This window comes from Camarhynchus parvulus, chromosome 21 (assembly GCF_901933205.1).
Source record: "Camarhynchus parvulus chromosome 21, STF_HiC, whole genome shotgun sequence".
NCBI classification, from domain to species: domain Eukaryota; kingdom Metazoa; phylum Chordata; class Aves; order Passeriformes; family Thraupidae; genus Camarhynchus; species Camarhynchus parvulus.
Genome location: NC_044591.1, coordinates 619756 through 642532, shown reverse-complemented (window position 1 = coordinate 642532; position 22777 = coordinate 619756). Strand labels below are relative to the sequence as shown.

General features: G+C 48.3%; 1 protein-coding gene across 5 annotated transcripts in view; it reads right to left on the bottom strand.

The window, feature by feature from the left end:
* SPEN (spen family transcriptional repressor) overlaps nt 1-20374 on the bottom strand; it is a 65308-nt gene extending 44934 nt beyond the window's left edge. For all 5 annotated transcript variants that reach the window (XM_030963641.1, XM_030963643.1, XM_030963644.1 and 2 more), the window contains exons 1-2: nt 20244-20374; nt 2090-2410 (exon numbers count right to left, since the gene is read on the bottom strand). In XM_030963641.1, coding sequence (XP_030819501.1) covers nt 2090-2410; nt 20244-20326 — 404 coding nt within the window. In that variant the 5' untranslated portion in view covers nt 20327-20374. The remainder of the gene's footprint in view (nt 1-2089; nt 2411-20243) is intronic.
* Nucleotides 20375-22777: the final 2403 nt, after the last annotated feature.

Sequence of the window (22777 nt, the reverse complement as noted above, 5' to 3'; positions counted from 1 at the left end):
ACTTCAGTCTCCTGAATCCTGATAACCCAATTCTGCCTTGTGCCTCCTCCTCCTCTCCTGCATCACAGCTCTAGTTCAAATGGCAGAAATATTTCAGGGATCTTTTATAAACTGAAAATGGGATTTGAATCTTTTTTCGATTAGCATCTCAGGAAGTTCCTTCCATTCCTTCTCCAATGAATCACTAGATCCTTAATCCTCTCAATATATTCACTCTCTGTTGTTAAATTGTAACTCATATCAAGCTTTCTACAGGGCTCCCTCACATCTTGCCTGCATTTTTTTCTCTCAAATGATATATAAAAAACTATTTAACCAGTGCAAGAGAATGTCATTATCTTCTACATCTGCTTGAAATTCATTGTTGCGTTTCTATTTCCATTACCTCTTGCTCGCAACAATGGAATTTTGAAAGCTTTTTCAGAATCTGGCACAGAAATGTGTCTCTGTTTTGGTTCTTTTTTCCCCCTTTTGAAGGACCAAGATCAACAATTTTACAAACGATTGCATTTAGCATCCTACAAAGTGTTAATCAGTGAGAGCTGATTTAATGAGGTCAGAGAAAAAGCAGTATTTTCTAGCAGGTTACTGCTACAGAGCTGACAGAAAGAACAAATCCTTATCCATGAGAAGGACACAGAAGACAGACAGAGGAAGCAGAGCTGAACAGCTACTGGCTACAGTGCTTTCTTCATTTATCTATTAGTACTAAGTGCTACTGGAGTTAGTGGAAAGAGAGGGTTTGACTTGGGTTAGGAGAGGGGCTAATATACACAGGGCAGGACATACCAACCTTTTCCAAGTGTGGAAACACGACCTATATTCCCAATTAAATCTAGGGAGAGAATTGTGAACATAACTTCCCCAATTTTGGCCCCTCTTACAGGGGTAATCCACCTTCTTAATGGGCAAGGGTGTCAAATGATATTTTAGATGAACCAACAAGAAAAAAAAATTCTTAGTGACAAGACACAAAAAAAAAATTCCACTGGACGGAAGTAGTCCCAGACTGAAACTGTAACTCTGAAACCCCCAGACTTCTTTCTTGAGACAGAAGGCACTTAAATAGATCCATAATTTTAATTTCCAGCCCTAAGTCTGAATCAAGCAGCTGGTAGAAGATCCCCCGAGGCCCGAGGGCCCTCACGCTGCTGCCAGCAGGCATCCTCTGGCCGCCTTGGTAACCATCCAGCCCAGTCACTTCTCACTGGTGTATCCACAAACGGGTATTAGCACCACGTCCTTAAAGCTAAAGTATGTTTAATGTGGAGCAGCAGAGCTTTTTAAGAGGCTAGATAGTAATCCACTCCCCATGGCTACTGGCGTCTTGACTGTATACCATCCAATAAATTCAAGGCAGTAGTTCTTATCCCAGCTTTAAAAAAAATAAACTATAATTTCCAAAATTTAGTAATGTCCGTCATCTCTTTTTGCCAATACCATCAGAAAGAATAATCCCAATAACTTGGAAATGATGTAGATCCAAAATGGAACCATCACAAGCTGCCTTCGGTCTTCTCCATCCAAGCGTTATTTCCATCGCTCAGAGTTGTCGGTAGAATCCAAGAGGCCACATCATTAAAGTCTACTCTGAATTTTGTGGTGACAATCCAATTAACATACCCGCTGCGTATAGTGAGAACTGAGAGCTAGGCATCAAGCTTTCACCGAATTTTAGGTTCTAGTATTCCGAAGATACTCCACAGAGAACTTCACCACATGTTGTAGAGTAAGATAGCTCCATCTGGCAGCAGGGATACATCCAGCAAGGCCTTAATATTATCCAAGAAATGGGATCGCTACTTCTAGAAAAGAGTAACTCCAATATCGATGCTGGCCAAGGAAATCTTCCATCTTAAAACCACCTTATTTCAAGTGTAGGTAGATATCCAACCAGCTGCAGGACACATCCTCTATGGATCCACAAGGTACCAGCCACTGGGATAGAAATCACTTCCGTTTCCAACCCAAAATAGGAAACATAGATAATTCCCAAAATTTTAAATCCATCTGGGGGCCCTAGATACGAGTTTGTGTTTCTCACCATATCAAATACAAAATACCTGCCTAGAGAAACCTTGGAACTTACCCATCAAGTCTCCGCTCATAACGTCCTTCCCGTGCATGAAGTGATGGTGGGGGGCCATAAGTGGGTCCCCCACCACCTCCTCTGAACCCAGAAACCTCTCTACTACGAGATGCTATGGAAACTGTATCATCCAATCCCCGCGCAGCACTGGGAATGGTTCCTGGCTCATTATAATCCGTCCGTAGGTCTCTATCTCCCATTTTGTTGACAGAGTTGTGTGCCTTCTGGGCACTTTTGATGTCCACAAAATCCACAAACGCTGCCACTCCGCCTTCCGACCCCCTCTTAGGGAGGATTTTGACACTTTCGACACGTCCATATCTGGAAGAGAAGCAAAGCAGAGCACACATGTTAGTGCTGGTGGGAAGAGACCACGTTTAATAACATTGCCTCCTGCAAAATCAACATCCAACCCTTCACCCTTCCCCTATGCCAGGAAAATCAATCATTGGGAGACATCAGGAGGGGAAAATCCATTTGGAGAGAGAAAAAAGCCATTTAAGCTTTCCATGGTTACATTTAAACTCCTTTCTGGAAGTGTGGGGAGCCTACCATGGGATCACCCTTTTTAGAGCAACAGAGCAGCAGCAGCTGAAGAAATAGAAAGGTGTTCACAACCAGAGCACCCTGCACATCGTTAGTCTGACACAATTAAAGAGGCACAATTAAAACAAAACCGTGTCACGAGGAAAAATACAGACAGCCAACTATTTTCTTAGGAGACAAACGACCTTGACACAGCAATTCCACTACTTCGATCTGTATTTAACCCAGAGTCTCCACTGTGATCCTCCCTCCTGATCCCAAACCCATTTATTCCCACACCTGGCAGGACACACAGACCCCCCCAGACCTGGGGTTCAGCCTCCCAGCCCCACTGCAGCCCCAGCTGCCCAACAGGAGCTGAGAAATGCCGGAGGGAATGTGACACCACCCTACATAATGTATGTTAAGTAACTGCAACACTGGCACTTATGGATGAGTAAATGTCTATGCAAAATAAAAATAAACCCAAACATGTTTGTGTACACAAGGAAACAAGATGTAAAAACATATTTAAATAACTTGCATCCACTCACAGTAGAAAGGACAAGCTGGGCGGGATGAGCACAGTGACATTTTAACAGCCAACAACTGCAGGGTTTGGGTGCTCAGTTCTCTCTGCCAAAAGATTCTGAGCAAACCAGGGAAAAGCTTTGAACTGCAGCTGGTAATCCAGGACAAGAGAAGGCAGAAAGTGTATTTCTGAATGTGCCGACAGAGAGGAAAGGGACGCACAAATAAAAAACCTAATCAGGAAGTATTTGTAAACTCCATGAAGAATTATTGTGAAAAAATTTCTATGCACAAAGGCAGCACAAGGCCAGGCAGATGTAAACAGACTTTACACAGGCAAAACTGTTCTCAGCCACACACACAGGGAGAAGGGAATACAACCACCAGGCTGAGGCACACACGCTGTCAGATCCCCAAGCTGCCTTGGTTTCATGCCTGGCTTTTCCTACACCTTACAATTTCATCATTGTTGTTGGATGACTAATCCTTAAATACGATCTGAAAACCTGCCTCGCTGACTGCTGCCTTCTCATTCCAGCCTGACCTACTACACTTATATATAACCTGGTTTGGATTTAGAGCCCTTTTTTCCCTGGTTTATACTCCACTGAACACGGCTGTGCACACAAACAAGAGCATCTTCCAAGAAAAAAATAAAATAAATGCCTTGTTGGGCATAAAGAGACACAGACACACACAAGACACGTTCCTGCCTCTCAGCTGTCCAGGGCTGAGCTTGTCACCTTTGTGCCCCTGGGTACAGCACAGGGATGTTAATTCTTAGGAGTTTCCTAATCTGTAATGCTCTGGTTATTTTTTTATTGTTTCTTTGTATTTTATTTAATTAAAAGCTTCAAATAATGGCAAATGGAACTGCAAGAGAGCTGCTTCTCAAAGCATGCTCTCTTTGGAAGCTGGATTTGGTTATCTTGCCTTGCAAGTAAGATTTAGAAAGCCCAGAAGAGTAGAGGAGATGGTTAATAAAATCTGTGTGAGGAAAAAAAAATGGCCTAATTGGATGTGGCAGATGTAGAGAGAGAAGGAGAGGGAACAGGAAAGGAAGGAGAGGGAAGGAAAACAGGAAAAAGCCTATTTGAGAAAATGTTCGTGCCATGAATGAATGTGACAAAAAATATGGAAAGTAATTAGGAATCCTAGTTAGGATCACCCTTTAACATGTTTAAGTGCCAGTTCTCTGCAAACAAAGATGGACTCCAATCCTCACACCTAAACCATGTAGCTCCCAAACTGACTGGTTAGAACACATGCTTTCCTTTTGCTCACTGTGTTTACACATTCAGTTTCTGGCAACCTGAGCCTGTACTTGCCTTCAATCTTCAGGGGGGAACAGGATTAAGATACTGTTGATAATGGTATCAATATCCCTAAAATCCTAGCTGTCCTTTGACTGCAGCCACCATGGCCCACCTCACATGAAGCACAGCCTGCCAGTGACATCAGAGCTGGGCTCTGAACGACTGCCTGCTCCCACTTTGACAATTACTGCCTAATTCTGAAATCCTAACACGTACATGTTATTATACATACACAGTCAGAACTGTCATTCTTTTGCTGTAGAAGATGCAGAATGTGTTTAAAATGTTCAAATATCTGAGCTCACGCTGCCCAGAAAGCAGACAGGATACAAAACACCAGTGTAATAAGGTCCCCATCTACCACAAAACCCGCCTAGCAAAGCTGTGACTCTTCCCAATATGAATTTTTATATTGGAAGAAGTGTACTTCAGCTATTAATTTTTTTTTCCTAAATAAGAAATGTATGGGGGAGGCTACTACTGTATTGCAGTGCAGCCATGGTGGTAAATCACTCCACTCGGAGACGGCGCCTGTTAATCCCCCGTTATCCAGATACATAAATATACGCTGTGCCTCGGTGTCCTGCCCCGTACCCTTGACAGGCCCTGAGGATAATCTGTGGCAATCGCCTTTGCTGAAAGCGAGGGAGGCACGCAGGAGGAGGAGAAAGGGAGCAGAAGCGGGGGATGAAAGAAATTCGAGGAGGAGAGAGCCCTGGGTATTGCAGGGGAGCTGCTGGAAGAGGAAGGTTTGCCTCAGTCCTGTGACTGCAGACATCCTTCGGTCCCCTCCGCCAGGATCAATGTGCCGAGCGATCCGGCCCGGCCGCACCCATTGGCGCCTCTCCGAGCTGCTCCTGTCTTGGCAGATGCTGCCGGGAGGAGACCAGGGGGAGAGGAGGGAGATCTGCAGTGCTGCATCACCACACGGCTTCACTGCAGCACAGAAACGTTACAAGGAAAAAACCACGACACTTTCTGAAGGGCCGGGGGAGGAGAGGCGGCAAGAGCACTGCCTTTCCTTACGCCGAAGCAAGGCAAGATGGAGGTGAACGTGCTCCGAGGAGCAACCTTTGTCCAGGCAGAGGGCTGGGAAGAGGGGACAAAAGGCCAGGGGAGGCATGGCCACGACCTTTGGTAGCGCTGGCAGAACAGCTCCTCTCAACCTTCGCTTCATATCGCTACACCTGTGCGTCAGCCCTTCCCAAGGCTGCGTTTTGCAATCGCTGCCAGTCCAAAAGAAACAAAGAGGTGCCTTCGCTCGGCTCCCACTCCGCAGACTCGAATGAAAACAAGGCCTTTTAGTGCCTCTTCCCGTCCACAACTCCTGCAGATTAATCATTAGCTCCACATCGTAAAGAAGCGGCCGAGGCCGTGTTTTCGGCGGGGTTTACAGTTCAACCTGAAGCGGAGGAGACAAGGACGTGGGGAGCTGTTATGTCACCAAGCCCCTCCACCAGCACAGCACGACCGAAGCACCCGGCTGTAAACACACATCGAGCAGCCCTTGCAGAAAAAAGTTGCCCAATAATCACTGCTCGAACAAAGCCACGCTAATCCAGCTTTTCAGACAAAGAAAAGGAATTCATAATTTAAGCATTATCGGTTTATTCACTGTAGATCAAAGCACCTCTATATTCAAGCAGCTGAAATGTCTCTGGGCTCTTGGCACAGCTGCTCAGCATGTTTCCCTCGCTCTGCAGCCCTTCCTCCTCCTCAGCTCTTCCTCCCAAACCAGGAGACAGCACAGCCAGGTTGGGAGGCGCAGCCTCTGCCAATGCAGGGCCGGGCTGGTTCCTCCTCCCCAGGAGCGACGTGTCACCCAGGCACAGCCAAAGTCATCCCACACCCTACAGCCTTCCCTACCCTGGGGATTGGCACCTCGGCTTTCCAGCTCTAATAAACCATTTCAGCTCGGCTGCTCACTCTGAACACTCTTCCTGCACGGTCCCTGCTGCTCCAAGCAGAAGCATTCTAAACAAAGCATGGGCTACGAGAATGCCAGCCAGTAATTGTGCAGTGAGCAAACCTTACTGTTTAGCTGCAATATTCTATAAACTGATTAGGATCTTTATAGGAAGATCTGTACATGATAAGAAGAGGTGGGTTGAAGAAATTTGTTTTTAATATAAACCAAATTCCACCTTAAATCACAGTATCCTCCTATTTCTCTTGCTGTGCTTCCCACAGGTTTGTGAAGACCTTTCATACCCAACCATCTTCATCACTGCAGAGTTCTGCAGGTCAGCTACATTCCAGCCAAAGGAACTTCACTGCATTTTCATTTAGAAGCTGGTGCTGTGCTCCATTCTACATACTACTAAATGTAACAGACACTGCAGGACCCAAAATAACACAAGAGCTTTTTCTGTGTGTTTCTGCACCACCCATTACAAGCACGATTTGACAAGCTGCTCCAATACAGCAGAACATCCCAGTATTTTGTATTCACTCAGGCTCCCTTTGACTGCAGTCAGGTATCTTTAGCCATCTGAAAAGCTCGGCTGATTTTGCTGTGCCACACTCAAAACTCCTTCCTCCTCTGTGATTATATAACCCCAGCAAGCCCCAGCCTGCATTATTCAGTAAAACGCTCGCACAGCTTGAAGCTTTCCTTGGCCAATCACATTCCTCTGGCTTTGTTGTTATTTCATAACAAAATAATGTGTCCTGAAATAATACTTCACCAGATGTTTGTGCCTCTTCTCCTTACTCCTGACACCAAATCAGTCCAAATACCCCACACTAGAGGGGTACAAAGCAGGTTTGCTCTACATACAGGGAAATCCAGAATGTGCAGCTACTAAACCACCATAAAGCAAAATGCCATCACCCTCCATGGGGGTTTTTAGGATGTCTGTTTAGTCCATGAACATCAGTTCTAGGGTCTTCTGCTATCACGGACACTCATTTCACAGCCTGAGAGACTTGGCCCACCACAACAGCACGTGCAGCCACTTCCCAGCCACAGAATACACAAAATAACACAGCAAACAGCAGCAACCAACCACACTGGGATCTTACCAGCAGCAGGACACCGAGCCACAGGGACAGCTATCCTGCAGAAATCCTGTTTGGAGTTGAGCACCAGCCTCCAGTACCACCAGCTCCCAGCAGGAATCGCACAGTGAGCGTCTCCCGCCCGCACCGCTCACAAAAGGTGTTTAATATTCACCACTGAGAGAGTTCCTGAGCCAGGAACACAAAGGGAACTTGTGTCTCTACACGGGCGTTTGCAAAGATTACGGCACTATAACTGATCTCAACGAGGGCAGTGATACAATAAATGAAATACGCAGCAGTTCCAACACACTCATCCTAAGGAAATGACATTCCGCCATCTTCCAAGCTTCATATGCACTATAGCCACCTGCTTTAGTGCTATAAAATTTATATATACACTTATAATTTTTTTAGAAAGGCAATTTCCTATGTAGAGCAATATAAGATGGTATTTCACCATCTTCAGACCTGAGCAGCACGTGTCTTTGGAATTAAACTGTGCCTCAAGTAATGCAAAGCATTACTCAAAATCTGACAGTATCATCACATGCCTGGCATGGAAGGAGACTTAAGGACTGAGAGACACAAAAATCAAGACATCTGAACAAAAACCACTCAAAATTGCGCTGACTGTTTAATAAATACAGTAACTAATGTGCAGCAGACACCAAAATCAGGGACAGACCATTGAGAAGAGCGTGCACAGGACTGGGAGGAAAATCATTCCAATTCATTGAGATAGATCTTGATACAAACAAGCAGAATTCCACCATCCTGGAAAACTACACTTAACTTTAAGTCTAACAAATGTGGGGAACTGTCACCTGTTGAGCTACAATCATTTCACTTGGTAGGGCTGCCTCGGCCAGCAGCTGCACTCAGGGCAGACCAGGAGCAGTATTTGGACTATGGACAACTCGATACCAAATCCTAGTTGGCTCCCTCATCAATTGTGTCCTTCACACACTCCACAAACCTCCCAGACTGCTTCCTCTCTGCTATGTTTCCAGCAGACATGTGGTAGGTTTAAGTCCCCCACGAGAACAAGAGTGATCATGAGACTTCTCCCATCTGCTTAGAGAATATTTCATCTGTCTCTTCAGATGAAACTGGTCTCCTGGCTGGGTGGTTTAGAACAGACTCCCATTGGGATATTTGCCTTGTTAGTCTTCCCACCATTCTTTCCCATAAACACTGAACCCTGTCACCACTATCATTAACCTCTAGACAATCCAAACACTTCCTAACACACAGGGCTACCCCACCACTTCTCCTTCCTTGCCAATTCCTTTTGCAGAAGTCATAGCCATTCACTGCAGAACTCCAGTAGTGTCAGCCATCCCCACCATGATTCCATAATGGCAACTCATACCATCATCTCCTGCTGTGCAAGGGTTTCCAGCTCCTCCTGTTTCTCACCCGTGCTGGGGGCACTGGTGCAGATCAATTGCTGTGTCTATAAAGATAAGGCACAGTGAGTGGCTGGGACAGCACTCCGGACCATCACAAGTAGGAAAGCTCATCCATGAGTGATAAATCCAGGAGATGTGCAGCTTTGAAATCCTTCACCTTCCCAGTGCCAAGCAAAATAAAAGCTCCTTGTATCACAAGAAGCTCTGGTTTTCCAGCCACACCAAGAACAGCCCTTGTGACAACAATGATTCAGAAACATGCCCTAATTACCAAGCTCCCATCATTTTCTAGATTACAATCTGAGATGCTTTAAAACCTGTTTAGAGTGATCTTTATTGGCTCTGTGACCTTTGGGGGGAGAAAAACAACGTTCTTCAGGGCATTCTCTGCAGCTCTTCTTCTAGTAATAAAGATCTTCAGGGAAACATCAAAATCCAGGAACAGAAACGATCACCCAGGTTACGGAGCTCAGACAGACAATCCTGGGATGAATCCTGAGCACAACTCTCATACTTCTACACTCCTGCTCCAACACCCAAACCACTCAAATCCAGACCCCTCTGGACTTTGCGGCTCCCTCTGGCCCCCAGCAGCACTCAACGGGAAATCTCCCAATTCCCGACTACAAACAGGGGTTTTGTTAATGAGATACAGCACATGTTCCTGCCACGCACAGAAAACAGCCAGGGCTTTGTCTGCACTCGTAATCCCTCCCTAAGAGATGACAAAGTAGGAAATTAAAAAGCTAGCATAGGCACATTCACTGATACTCCTGATACTTCTGGTATTTAGGAGCAAAACGCTCAACAGATCAGACAGTCCGGAGATAAAGCCATGCTGGAACAAGTGCTCGCCTCTTTCTTTACAGCTCAGTCAAATGTCCCATTTTAAGACCCCCAAGTAAGAGTGATTCCTAATGAAGACATTTTATTTATGTCTTTACTGCAAAGTGACCTTTTGGATACTGCTGAATATTAATATACAAATGGAATTATTACGTACCGTAGAGGGAAGAAACAGAAAATTTAAACCTGTTTTTTTATAGCCCCCACTTTTGGTAGCAAGGATTTCATCCAAGAGTCAACACACCAAGAAATTTCTCTGCAACCCCCATGACAACCAGTTCTGCCACAGATCAGCTGTTGCAGCCAACACGCATCAGGTCACATCTGAATATAGGTGCATCTATTCCTTAAAACACAGACCAGTTCCACTGCAAGACCCCCAGGACACAGAACAGCCCCAAGGAGGAGTCCCAGCAACCTTTCAAACCAGGGTGAAGAGGAGGGCGGGGGAGCTGAACCCAGGCTTTGGACACGGGGATTACACCAAGCTGGATGAATAAAAACGCCTCTCAGCACTCCATGCAACATCTCACTGGGCTACATTTAATATCCTCCCCACCCTAGTCAGCAGTTCCGCTGCTGGCAGCACAGGAGAACCCAGCATTGCATCAGCCCAGCCAGAGCTCCACAGTGCTGGAGAGAAGGGCTTGATACAACATCAGCTACTTACAGCTGCCAGGGTAACCAGACAAGGCACAACCACCTCAGCCAGCCAGGACAGAGAAAGTCTCTTACTAAGGCACTTTTCCTAGTTGTTTCTTTGGAACAATCAAGGAAAAGCACAGAAGCACCCATAGCTTATTGGTATATATATTATTTAAAAAAAAAAATCAAAGCAGTTTTGTGAGCAGAACTAATGAAGACTCATTTCTTACGGATGCATGTCTTGAGGTCGAATTCTCTGGCGTCCAATAACTGCCAGTTCCCACTGCAGCTTTTCCCACGGTCAGGAACACCTCTCTCCCATGTGGATTCTTTAATGTCTAATAAGGGCTGTGCTCTCACTGCAGCTTTTCTCTCCATGGGGTCGCTAATCAGGTCTCTCTCCTCTATTAAAACCGCTTGTTTTCACAAAACTCAAAGGAACGTCATGTCTCTGAGACTGAATATCCCCTTCGCCCTCAGGTTTAGCTGATACTGGCAAATGGGTTCAAAATTGATTAGGGAAGATATATATATACACATGGCAGAAATACTTCAGTCTCTACTCTCCAAGCAGATCAGAATAAATATCACTATTTGTAGAAGCACAGAAAGGTTACAGAAGTATGTAGGAACTCTGCATGTTCAGCTGTGCTGTCTCGAGCACAACGAGCTGCGATTCTTTATCCCCAACCTACACAGATGCGCACCGTCACGTTCCTACACGCCAGGCACAGCCGCTGAATTCCATCTCCAGGGCATTTTTTTTTCTTCCAGCTTAAAGCATAATCTGCAGATTTGCTTCAAAAACACCAGTGGTGATAGCCTACGTTCAACACTTTCTGCAGGGGAATTGCTCAAGCCTGTTCTTTTGCGTGACTGATTTTAGGATTTGTTTGGATTTGATGTTAAGAATGCACTGCATTGCAACTGTAGGGGAATCTCTTGATTAATCGAGTTTTTTTCATTCTTACATGAAAGGGTAATTCCCCATCTCACTTTTGCTTCTCCAAGCTCTGCTTTGCATGTATTCGGCAGCAGATGGAGGAAAATGCAGAATCACAACATTATGGTCTCCCTGCCACGCTGCAGAGCACTTGAGATGTGGATCATCTTGAAGTTTGGAAGTCTTGGTCCCACTGGTACAGACTTCTCCAGCAACGGACATTTACAACCTCTTCTCCAAGGTTTTGTATGCTTTCCAGAAAATGGTACTCCAGAAGAAAAAAAATGTTTATCTGTCTGCAGTCCCTGAGACCACCTCAAGTGATGGAACTCCTCTCCCCCCTCAAACTTCAACTGGGTTTGAACTAATGACCGGCATCAGTTCAGCCCACAGGTTTGACAACTTGAAATTAATTTCTGACAGAAATCAGCCATGGATCCAAGGACTCTCAGTCAAATCCCCAATTACAAAAGCTCACCAATGCTAAGAGGTTATGATCTTGACACCAGGGAGGAAATCCAGCCAGTTCCCAGCCAGTCCAGCCACTCCCGCTCTGCCACACCAGCCAGTCACCAAACACAGATGTGCAAATGTTGTTTCGTTGCTTCATGACTCACCGCTTCCATCGCCCTGGAGAAAGTGCTTGTCCCTGTGACTAAACCAATTGGCAGCACAGTCCTTGGCGTGAGCCAGGTGTCAGCCCAAGGAAAATAATATTCCCCACTGACAAGCGCCCGGCAAGAGGCTGGCACACACTCAGGTGTGTTTTGTCTGCAGTGACTACCTGTGCTCCAGGCACTTTCTCCACAGGCGAGAGCCTGGGACTTTCCAGAGCTGAGCTCCTGAACCAGCCAGACTTTAATGGCTTTCCTTCTAGTGCAACTCAGATCGGAGGTTTTGCAAAGCTGAGCTGGAAACTTGAGTTTCATCGCAACAACAGGCGAGGTTTCACACCTCGGCTTTATGAGCTGACTTAAAGGAGGCCTCCCCACACCAAAGACTTGAGCAGAGCTGTATCTGGAGGTGAACACGTACTACCAGACCAAGAGGGCTCCTCCTGGGCTTCAAGGATACACCAATACAACTGCTGGGAAAGCTGCTCCCTCATGCTACGCTGTTTCAGTGATGAACTTCACCTTTAAGCTGCAAAATCAGACTGACACAAGCCAGGCAAGAGCATTAACTGCAGCCAACCCAGGGGCTGTAAACTCTGAAAGGATGCACAGGAAGAGATGCTTCCTGAGCTCAACTGCTGCCAAAAATGGTGTATCTCACCATACCCACAACCAGCCTTATCATCTACAACATCAATCTTGAAGCCACTTCTATTTTTTAAATGTGGCAAAGATTCTCTGCTGCTAATTCTTCCAGAGTTAAGAAAAAGACCATAGGTTTACCGAGACTTTGGTTACAAGGCGGTGACTGTGCTGGCCATTGGCTGTCTGGATACATATCCAGCTGCCTTCCTAAGAGCAGCATCTCACAGATCCTGTTAAATTAAATCAGATGTTGATTATATATACAAGGGAGATACTCATCCACTCTGAGCTTTTATTCCCCTCACAGTAAGAATGCTAATGAGGCCGGAAGACTTCTTTCCCCTCCAAAGATGACTTCTTTAAACATACAACTTGGCAATTTATTTTTCTTATTTTGCCCTATTAACTATTACAGGTCACCCGCAGCTGCCACAGAGGGCCTAAAGAGGGACATTTAAAGGAGCCTCTGTGATCTCTTTGGCAGCCATCACTGTTAATGAGGACGGGAGGCATTCACCCGGCAGCAGGAGCAGACGGACCGCGGCGCGGAGCTTTGTGCCCTGCGGAAGCCGTGAACACCTCAGCAAAGACACAGGGAAAGCTGTGACAGGAACACCAAGTTACTCTCAATGAATCCCATGGATAGCAAACACAACCAGGTCAGTTTTCTTCCTGGAGAAAAACTGTAGGTGATTCACTACTTGCTTAACTAAAATCATTTACAGTCTGGCCATTCTTTGTGTTGAACTGAAAGATGGTTTCAGATCCAGCTCTGACTGGGTACCTGACCACCTTCGTGACAGGAACTTGGTATGAACACAGCTCTCATTTCCTACCACACTGGGAATAATAAAAGACATGGAAGCTCCTCCATTTGGACAGAGGGGCATCCAAGAGGAACACACACACAAGTCAGAACTACCTCACCAGCAGTATCCAACAGACAGCCCTGCAGATCATCCTTGCACCCTCCTTCCGGACACATCTGGATTTCTCTGGCTTCTCAGTGGAGAGATGAGAGCACTCTCAGGGCATTCTGATCAGATGCAGAAGCTCCAGATCAAAGTGTGCTTATACAAAAAAAGCCCTTTCGGTTTTAAGTTGTTGAGCCTGATTAAAAAGGGGAAGAGAAAGGAAGCTAAAAAAGCTCCCTTTTGTTCTTAAAAATGTCCGAGCCTCTAACCAGAACACGGTTATTGCGACAGACTGCTGCTCTCCTCCCACCATCAGTTTGTCTGAGCAGAAAACTGATGTTCCTTTTATATCCAAACTCTGCTCCTTCTCACCCAAGTCACCCCCAACATCTGCACCTCACACAAGGCACAGACACACAAACTCTAATCCAGAGCCAGCCACACACAACGGTTACAGAACACATTTCCAAAAAATCCATCCCAGGAAGGATGTTGTTTCCACCAAATTCAAAGGTGCTGCCTTCAATCTTTCCTGCTGACAGACCAGGCTACAGCAGGCTCTGGGATGTATCTGGTGTATTTATAAAAAGCCCGGAACAATGTTTGTTCTCTTACTGAAGGATGTTATCTTCACACTGCAGGATTTTACAGATTGCAGGAGACGATTACAGCAGGTTAAACAGTAACTACTGAAATGCACAAACCAAAGCACTTGCTGTGTTTTACTCATGGTCCAGGAGCCTTCATCACCTCTGAATGTGCTGCTGAACAGTGGTGGAGATGGGTTTCAGGAGTTCTGAGCTGCCATTACTCCCCAGGCAGAAAGGTGAAACCTCCAAATAACTGTGTGCATACAATCACCAGGTGGGAAACACTGCTGACTTGTAGCCCGGGTGATGAAAAAAGCAACTTCTGTCTGATTTTCATTAACTGTCCAAGGAATCTTCAGAACACCACAAAAACTTGAGAAAAGGAAAGCAGCAAGGCTGGTTGTACACTGTGAATTTCCATCCTCAGGCTTCTGTTCCTCCCACAAGATTCCTAAATCAGCATGCCAAAGATGAAGCTAAACTCAGAATCTTATTATGGAGAGCAATCATTTTTCTAGTTTATTCCTCAATTCATTGTTTAGGAATGTTTGTCCTTGCAGTCTTTGGTTTCAGGGCGTTCTCAGACCTCAGCAAGTTCAATGAACTTAATCAAAAACACAAGTGAAATATCTCACTAGTTCTTATTTTTGGTAGCTACAAATCCAGAGCGCATCCAACCCAGTGGCAGCTCCACAACTCACACCCAACTGCAACTCTCCCGAAACCTTCAGCAGCCTAAAAGCAGCCAGGAGGGGTGACCCTCAGTTCTGCCCCTTTGCAAACATCCTCAGAGAACAGTTTTGGTGTTTGTTATTTCTCAGGTGCCTCTTCACACTTCACATGCAAAAGGGCATCTCCTCCTCTTCCTCACAAGCCAACAGCAGCGTGAAACCACCACAACAGCAAGGCAAGCTGCAGTTGTGACACATCAGCTCACAAAAACAAAGCTCCTGAGGAGCCCCAGGTCCACCCTGACTCATCACCTCATCCAGTATCTGCCTTCCACTCATTTGGTTATTTACTTCCTTTTTTATGGAAAGGCAGCGAGTGCCTCTTTGCCCTCAGCAAAGACAAGGACCTAATTTTGGACACACCTTAAGACGTCAATAAGGTCATTTGCCAGGGAACTTGGCATGACTTTCTGGCCTATGAAAACAAGGAGGAATAAAAACAGTAAACAAGGCTATCACAAAGTGAATTTAAGCCATTATTCATCTCCTGTTCTGACCTGATGAATGGATTTAATACCTTTGTATGCCTCACTGGACTGGTAAGTTCTCAACATGTGAATCTGTTTTCTTGTACTCTGCAGGGATTATTTTACTGTTGTACTAAATGAATTTACACTAAGGGCAAGAAATACCAAAAGCTAACATGGCTCTTGAACGGCTCAGCAACAACAGAAGCTGCTGATACAAATAATCACAACTAAACACACAGCCTGGACCTCTGAAGAAACTTCAGAGAAGAAACAATGCCAGTCAGGCTCAGCAGATGACAGAATTTTGTGACCAAGTGTCATCAACTTATCTTTCTACCACAGCTCAGCATATAAAACCACTTAATAGAAGCTTAGTCCAAATCTACACACTCTTTGTGGCTTTTCATTAAGTTTCTTTGAAATAATTACCCAGCCTTGGCCAGTGTGGCGTCAAGCAGCTGCCACCCCAAGTGCAGGCACGGAGCAGAACCCGGAGCAGGCAGCAGTGGATCTCAGCCTGCTCAGGAGCCACCCTCTGGACTGAGCCTGGGGAACCAGGGGGCAGCTGCAGGCAGACACCGCTGGGCAACAAGCTGGGCTGCCATGGAGGTGGTGCCTGTGCTGCTTAGGGCATCTGGGATCAGTACCAGCAACAGAATTATTAAAGATCTGATGGCAAACTGCCACCAGAGCCAGCACCACCATCACCCCAATGAGCCACCTGACTGACCAATGAGCCCACACTCCATGTGAGGCTGACACCCACTGGAACCCATCAAAAGGACTTGCCTCATGTATTCCCCTTCTGAGTCTGGGCAATTATTTTAATCCCCTTGCCCCAGTCTCCCAACCAAACATCCTACTATGGTCTCTGGATTACGTTACTGGAAGTGTTTGTAAAACCAGCACCAACAAGTTCTGATGCTGCCCATGATTCCAGACATCACTCCAGTAAAACATGAGTGTAAACTGTAAAGGCAGTACCTCATCTGGGAAAAAGCCTAAAGTGACACAAACAGAGTGACAAAACAGCAATAGTTCTGTGGCCTTACTTCTGTATTTTCCTACAATAAAAAGTACACCTGGATAGAGATCTGTATGGGCTGAGCTGAGTTAGGATAACCATCCCAAGTAATATCCAAGGACTTACTGAGCAGTGATCACCAAAAAAAGCCAGGGAACACATTTAAGAGCTTTGCTAGAAAACCAGGAGCACCATTCCTTCTGACTCAAGCCAGTTCCTGTGGAAAGGCACTGCAAGACCTGCCAGTGTCTGACATGAGAAGTTTTTCCTCCAAGTGTTCAACACCAGCAGTGGCTGTCACCATTCTCCCCAGGGCACAGCCTGCACCAGAGCTACCAAAATTCCCCTACACCACCTCAGTCCACAGCAGTGACACAGAGCAGAAGGCACAGATTTCACCCTCCCAGGCCAGAATAACACTCCAAGCCATCAAGACAAAACATTTACTCACAAACTGACCAAATATTCTCTAGGAATTACTGAAAACAGACACTCGCTGTCACGGCAGGATTTTTGCAGTTATGTTTAAAATGCCTTTAACCACTTCTCCAGGAGGCATCCAAAGCATCTCCTGCGAGACAGACACTGGAACATGGCGAAACCATACAAAGCCCATTTCCCACCCCAAAAAAACCCTTAAAAGTTATTTATTTTCTCCAAGATTGCCCTGATCTGCAGTGTATTCCATTGACTTTCAAGGAGTACTTTTGTTTCCTGAAATCCAGGGTTTCTCCTGGACTTGGTTGCCACTGTGAATGTCTTAATTCTCCCCCAGCACAGGAGATTGCACACAACAGTCACATGGTCCATCATTAAGAGGCTTTTACTCCTCTTTGCCCTTTAAAACACCAGTAAAGGGACAAAGCCATGTTCTTTCAGATAACTGGAAGAAAACATAGGGAGGGAAAAAAATATGGAAGGGCAGCACTTGTGTTGGGGACAACTGTTACTATATTTAGTCGCCTTGTTCTGCAAGCTGCTGAGCATCTGTTTCAGTGATGGTGAACGACGGGTTTTTTCCAGCATTAATTAGGTGAACCCAAACCACTGCTCCCACCACTTCCCCAAGCTCACATCTCCCAGGTCATAACTCGGATTTGCTACTTATTCCACCTGAACAGTGGATCTCCAATCCTGGCACTGGCTGCGTTTCTATTTCAGGGTGCCTTAATAGCTCAGAAAGGAAATATAGAGTATTGGGTTTTGAAAAGGGAGTATTTGGGTAAGACACTGAAAGGCAATGTCAATGTATTTAAATGCATGGAGAATCTCTCCTTTGCAATCCCCTTTGATACCAAGGAAAGAGATTTTTAAAAGGGCTTCTAAGGAAAAAAATAGCACTGCTCATGTAAACCAGTGCTTCTTGAGACCAGCTTCAGTATTCTCTAATTTGAGAGAAGAATTTGCAGCAGGGAGTGTTATTTCCATTCACCTCAGTAAACTAAACAAACCAATCAGGAGAATTTGGGGTAAAATAATAAAAACATGCATTTCTTCGAAATTCTTAATTCATCTCTTTATAGAATTCCTTGTGAGGCTGCAAATCCCAGCAAGGTTCCCACAGTCGGTGGTTAAGTGAAGGGGGGGAGGAGAGGAAGCAAACCCTCCATACTCCTGCCGAGCTGTAAGTTTTAAGAGTTTTCCCTGAATTTTTGCTTCTTTGGAAACAAGATGGTTGTTTCTCAAACAGGCACCGTGCAACAGCCCAGCCAACGGGCTTCCATCTGGGAAGGACAGTATTTCCCAAGCCCAGTGGAAAAACAAACACTCGGGTGAGCTGCCCAGAGGCTCGGGGGGTGAGGCGATTCCCGGCCGCAGCCCAGTGGAGGTTTTGGGCGGTTTTCCCCCAAAGCTCGCCCCGCTCCCATGGCTCCATGGCTCAGCCTCCTCCTTCGCCCTATTCCCAGGCTGGGGGATGGGTGGGAACCGGGCTCTGCCAAGCCCCGCTCCCTCCGAAAAGACTTTCTCTGGCGACTACAGCGTGCTTTCCAAGGAGGGAGCCTTCCCCTTGTCACCTCCACGGCCGGGCAGCCGCTTCCCTTCCCTTCCCTCTGGAGAATCCCACTGTGCGAGCCTTGTGCAGCGCCTGTCCCTTCCCCCAGGCGAGCACGGGCATACAAAGGAAGCCTTGCTCCATTGTCCACCTACAGCACCTACGCACCGAGCCTCGCTCCCCGCTCACCCCCTCGCCCCTTTTCCAGCCACAAATATTCCAGTGGGTACATCCCACCAGCATTCGGAGGCGGCGTGTCATTCCCTCCCCCTGCTTTAGTACCTGCAGCCAAAGGGCTGAAGCGTGTTTTAACTGTTTACTGCCGTGAGATCAGCCTCATCCAAACACACAAATCCCGGGCAAAAATCGCCAGGGAGAAACGCCTGACTACAAAGCTCCCTCCCAAACCTCCGATCGCAATTTGCCGAGGTAAAAACAACCAAAAAAAGGTAATTAATTCAGCGCCTGCCATTTTTCCCATCCATCTCCAAGCAACAGTACCATGGCAACTTTTTCCCTCCTTTATTACATCTTATAAAAAGAGGAGGACTGGACAAAATAAAACGGAGGAATGTCTGATTTGCACTGAGGAGCGCCTGTTCCCTCAGCTAGTTATGGCTGGAATTAACCAAATAACTCTAGAGCGAGCCTTTTCCCCCCAAAACCTGGCTTTGTAAACAGCACTGGGCCACGTAACCAGGACTGGAGGGACACGACAAACCACCCTGAATATACATCCACCATCCTGCGCCTTCACTAAGCGGCAAATTCTTGGCTCAGGGAGATAATAAAGGTGAAAAAAGGTGAAGCTTGATTAAAACAGGGCAATTTCAGAGCGATGAGGATGCAGAGATGGGGTTTGGCTGCTGCAGCAGCTGAGGCCAGGAGGATGGAAAGGGATACGAGACCCCCAGTCCTTCCACAACAGACGACCAGAAACCAGGGAAGAAGCGCTGGGACCTTCCTTTCTCCCCTTCGGTGTCACCGCATCTATTTTTCCCATGGTGACTCATTATTAAGGACGCTCCGTCATTTTTCCAGCACAGGAAGATTAAAGGAAGCTTCAAAATCCATTTTTTTCTGCTGCTGGTGGGATTAAAGCAAAGCGCCTGGAGGGGCCACGAGCTGAGCAGGGCTCGTTACTCCCTTCTTCTTCCCAAAAAACAGCTTCCAGCGTAGGGTGTATCAACTTGAGAGCATTTCCACAGGAAAAAGGTGTTGCTGAGGCAGTGGGGAAGAAGTCTCTTCCTCCTCCTCCTCGCAGGGAAAAACGGAGGGAGGAGAGAAAAAACCCAACCATGCAAACAGCTACTACTTCCTTATGAGCGGGATTAACCTATGCAATAAAAAAAAAAAAACAAGGAAAAAACAACCCAGCACGATATAAGGAGTCCAGAGTGCTTCCCGCGTGCAGGATCCCGTGTTTTCTCCGTGGGTTTGTGTGATTTTTTTTTTCCCCAGTCACGTTTTCGCAGCTGCAGGCGCTTCGGTTCCCACAGCTCGCTGCACCTCGGGGGGACACGCAGCATCCTCCACAGCTCCAGATGGGAGGGAAACGCAGTGAAATAGGCGAAAATAAATACAAAAAAAGTCCGAACGTTTAATAATTTAGGGAAAAAAAAAAAAGGAATGGAATGGAAAACAAGTCGGCCAGGCTCAGCGCTGCCTCCCGACATCCTCGGCATGGGAGCCGCTCCGTGCCGACCTCCGAGCCCCGCTCGCTGCTGCTCCGTCGTTTCGGGTCCATTTTTAGCCATTTTTGTATTTCCCCGCTCCGGCCGCGCCGCCGATCCCGCCATGGCGCGGGTTATTTACAGCGCTGTTTTCCTCCTCCTCTCCACGGGAACCGCCGTCCCCGCGCACTCCTCCCCCCCTTTCCCACGTTTTTCCCCTCGTTTTTCCCCACACCGCGGGTCGGGCCGGACGGGGCCCCGTCGCCGCTCCCCACTCACCGCTTGAAGTGCTCGATGATCTTCTCCTCGCGCACGTTCTCCGGCAGGTTGCCCACCCAGAGGTGCCTGGTTTCCCGGACCATGCTGCGCGGCGCGGGGCGAGCCCGCCGCCCGTGCCCCGGCTCCCGGCCGCCGCCTGCCCCCGCGCCGCGCCGCCGGCCGCCGCTCGCCGCCCGCCGCCGCCTCCGCCTCGCCCTCCGCCCCTTCCGCCGCGGGGCCCGGCCGCCCTCAGCGCCACCGGCCGCCGGACCGCACCATCCCCGCCGGGGGCCCCTGCCCGCCGGGCCGGCTGCCGGGCGCCGGGCTCGCTCTCCGCCGCGGCTGCGCTCCTCGCCGGCTCCCCCGCCGCGCCGCCCGCTCGCTCGCTCCCGCTGCCTCCTCCTGCTCCTCCTCCGGCAGCGGCAGCGCGGCGCCCCCGCCGCCGCCTCCTCCTCCTTCCCCCCGCGCTCCCGCTGCTCCGCCGGCCCGGCCGCGCTCGCTCGCTCGCTCGCCCCCCTCCCCTTCCCTTTTCCCTTCCCTTGCCCGCGCCTCGCGCAGCGCCACACGGGGGCCCCCGCGCAGGCGCACTGCGCCCCGGGGCGCGCGCCGCGGGCTGGCGGGGGCGGGGGGCGAGGCGCAACGCCCCGCGCGAGGGGGCGGTGAGCGGGGCGGTGAGCGTGCGCGTGCGCGGAACGGGCGGGGGCAGTGGGGGTGTGAGAATCGGGGGGACGGGAGAATTGGGGTGTGAGAGAATTGGGGGGACGGGAGAATTGGGGTGGGCATGTGAGAGAATTGGGGAGATGAGAGAATTGGGGGGACGGGAGAATTGCGGTGGAGGTGTGAGAGAATTGGGGGACGGGAGAATTGGGGTGGGCATGGTGAGAGAATGGTGGGGGGATGAGAGAATTGGGGGGACGGGAGAATTGCGGTGGAGGTGTGAGAGAACTGGGGGGACGGGAGAATTGGGGTGTGAGAGAATTGGGGGGACGGGAGAATTGGGGGGACGAGAGAATTGGGGGGACGAGAGAATTGGGGGGATGAGAGAATTGGGGTGGGGGGTGTGAGAGAATTGGGGGGACGGGAGAATTGGGGTGGGGGTGTGGGAAACGGGGGGATGAGAGGTTTAGGATTGTGAAACAGTGGGAGACTCGGACACAATGGGGGGTTGTAAGACAACGGGGGGGCTGTGAGGATCATTACAGGGGCTTTGAAAATTGTAATGGGGCTGTGAGAGATGTACCAGGCTCTGCAAGAATTGTGATGAGGGGCTGTGAGAAATGTACGGGGGCTCTGGGAGCTGTGAGAAAAGGGGCTGGGAGACTCACAGTGGGAGCTGGAACGGGGAGCTGTGAGAGCCAGAACGGGTTGCACTGCAAAGGCAAGGTCCTGCTGGCCCAGCTCAAAGGGGCTTCACCCAGCCAGGGGGCCCTGCTGACCCCCAAACCTACAGCTCGCCCTAATCCCATAAGGATTCCAAAATCCTGGGGCACAAGCTACCCTCCTCCCCAGGTGAGCACACACCCAGCCGTGGCCACTGGGCAAACAGGTAAAAAGTTAATTGAGGTGATGGCAGGGAGGGCCCCACAGTACCCTGGCTCTGGTGTCTAATGGCTCCAAAGGCCAGAGCAGCAGGAACCGCCAGTGGGGCTCCAGGGGGATCCCCAAACCCCCTTGGCTGCTCCACGTGCTCTCCTCCACTGACACAGGCACAATGTGTCACCCTGGGACACCCCCTCCACCGAGCAGGGTGTCCCAAGTTGTACTTCCTCCAACAGAAGGGAGACCAGGCTGCCCTGTAAACCTCACAGGAGAAACTCCCACTGTGGGAAGGATTCACCTCCCGCTCCCCCATGGGGGCTGGGACAGCTCCTTAATTAACACGGGGTGAAGAAATTGCCCGTTGCCAATATCACCCGTCTCTAGTTGTCTGACATGTCACGCCCCAGCTCTGCAACGTACAACTAGACATTTTTAACCCACAAGATCTTCTTTTCCACCAAAAATATGCCACTGCACTGATAAGACACCTATTTCTATGTCCCAAAATGAAAATTAGATCCCATTGTGAGACTCTGAGCAGCTTGAGGTCAGGATAAAACACACACCCAGAGCCAGGAGTGTTGGTGTTTAAAGCCTTCACTGCTTTCACCACAGAGCAAACCTGTATTTCAGTATTTTCCATGGCCAAAGTCTCCTGATGACATTTTGGTATTGATCAAACCCATGTTTTATTTGTCAGAGCTGCCTTTTGCCACCCAGTCTGGCCGGACACCGTAACCTTCCGGCAACGAGTCCACCTTGCTACTGGTCAAAGTCACCGAGCTGTAGTGGCTTAACAAACATGCAAATCTCCTGATTTAATCACGTCTCTGACGCACATGGACTCGATCCGTGGTGGCCCCGAGCCTTATCCCTGACTCCAGTGGCTGCAAGCCCATCCTTTGGCAGCCCCGTGCCTCAGTTTCCCCAGTGATGATGGGCTCTGTCAAACTGGGATCTACTGATTAATTAAAAACCCCAACAACTCCTTGCACGCAAACCATCTATTATTTAAA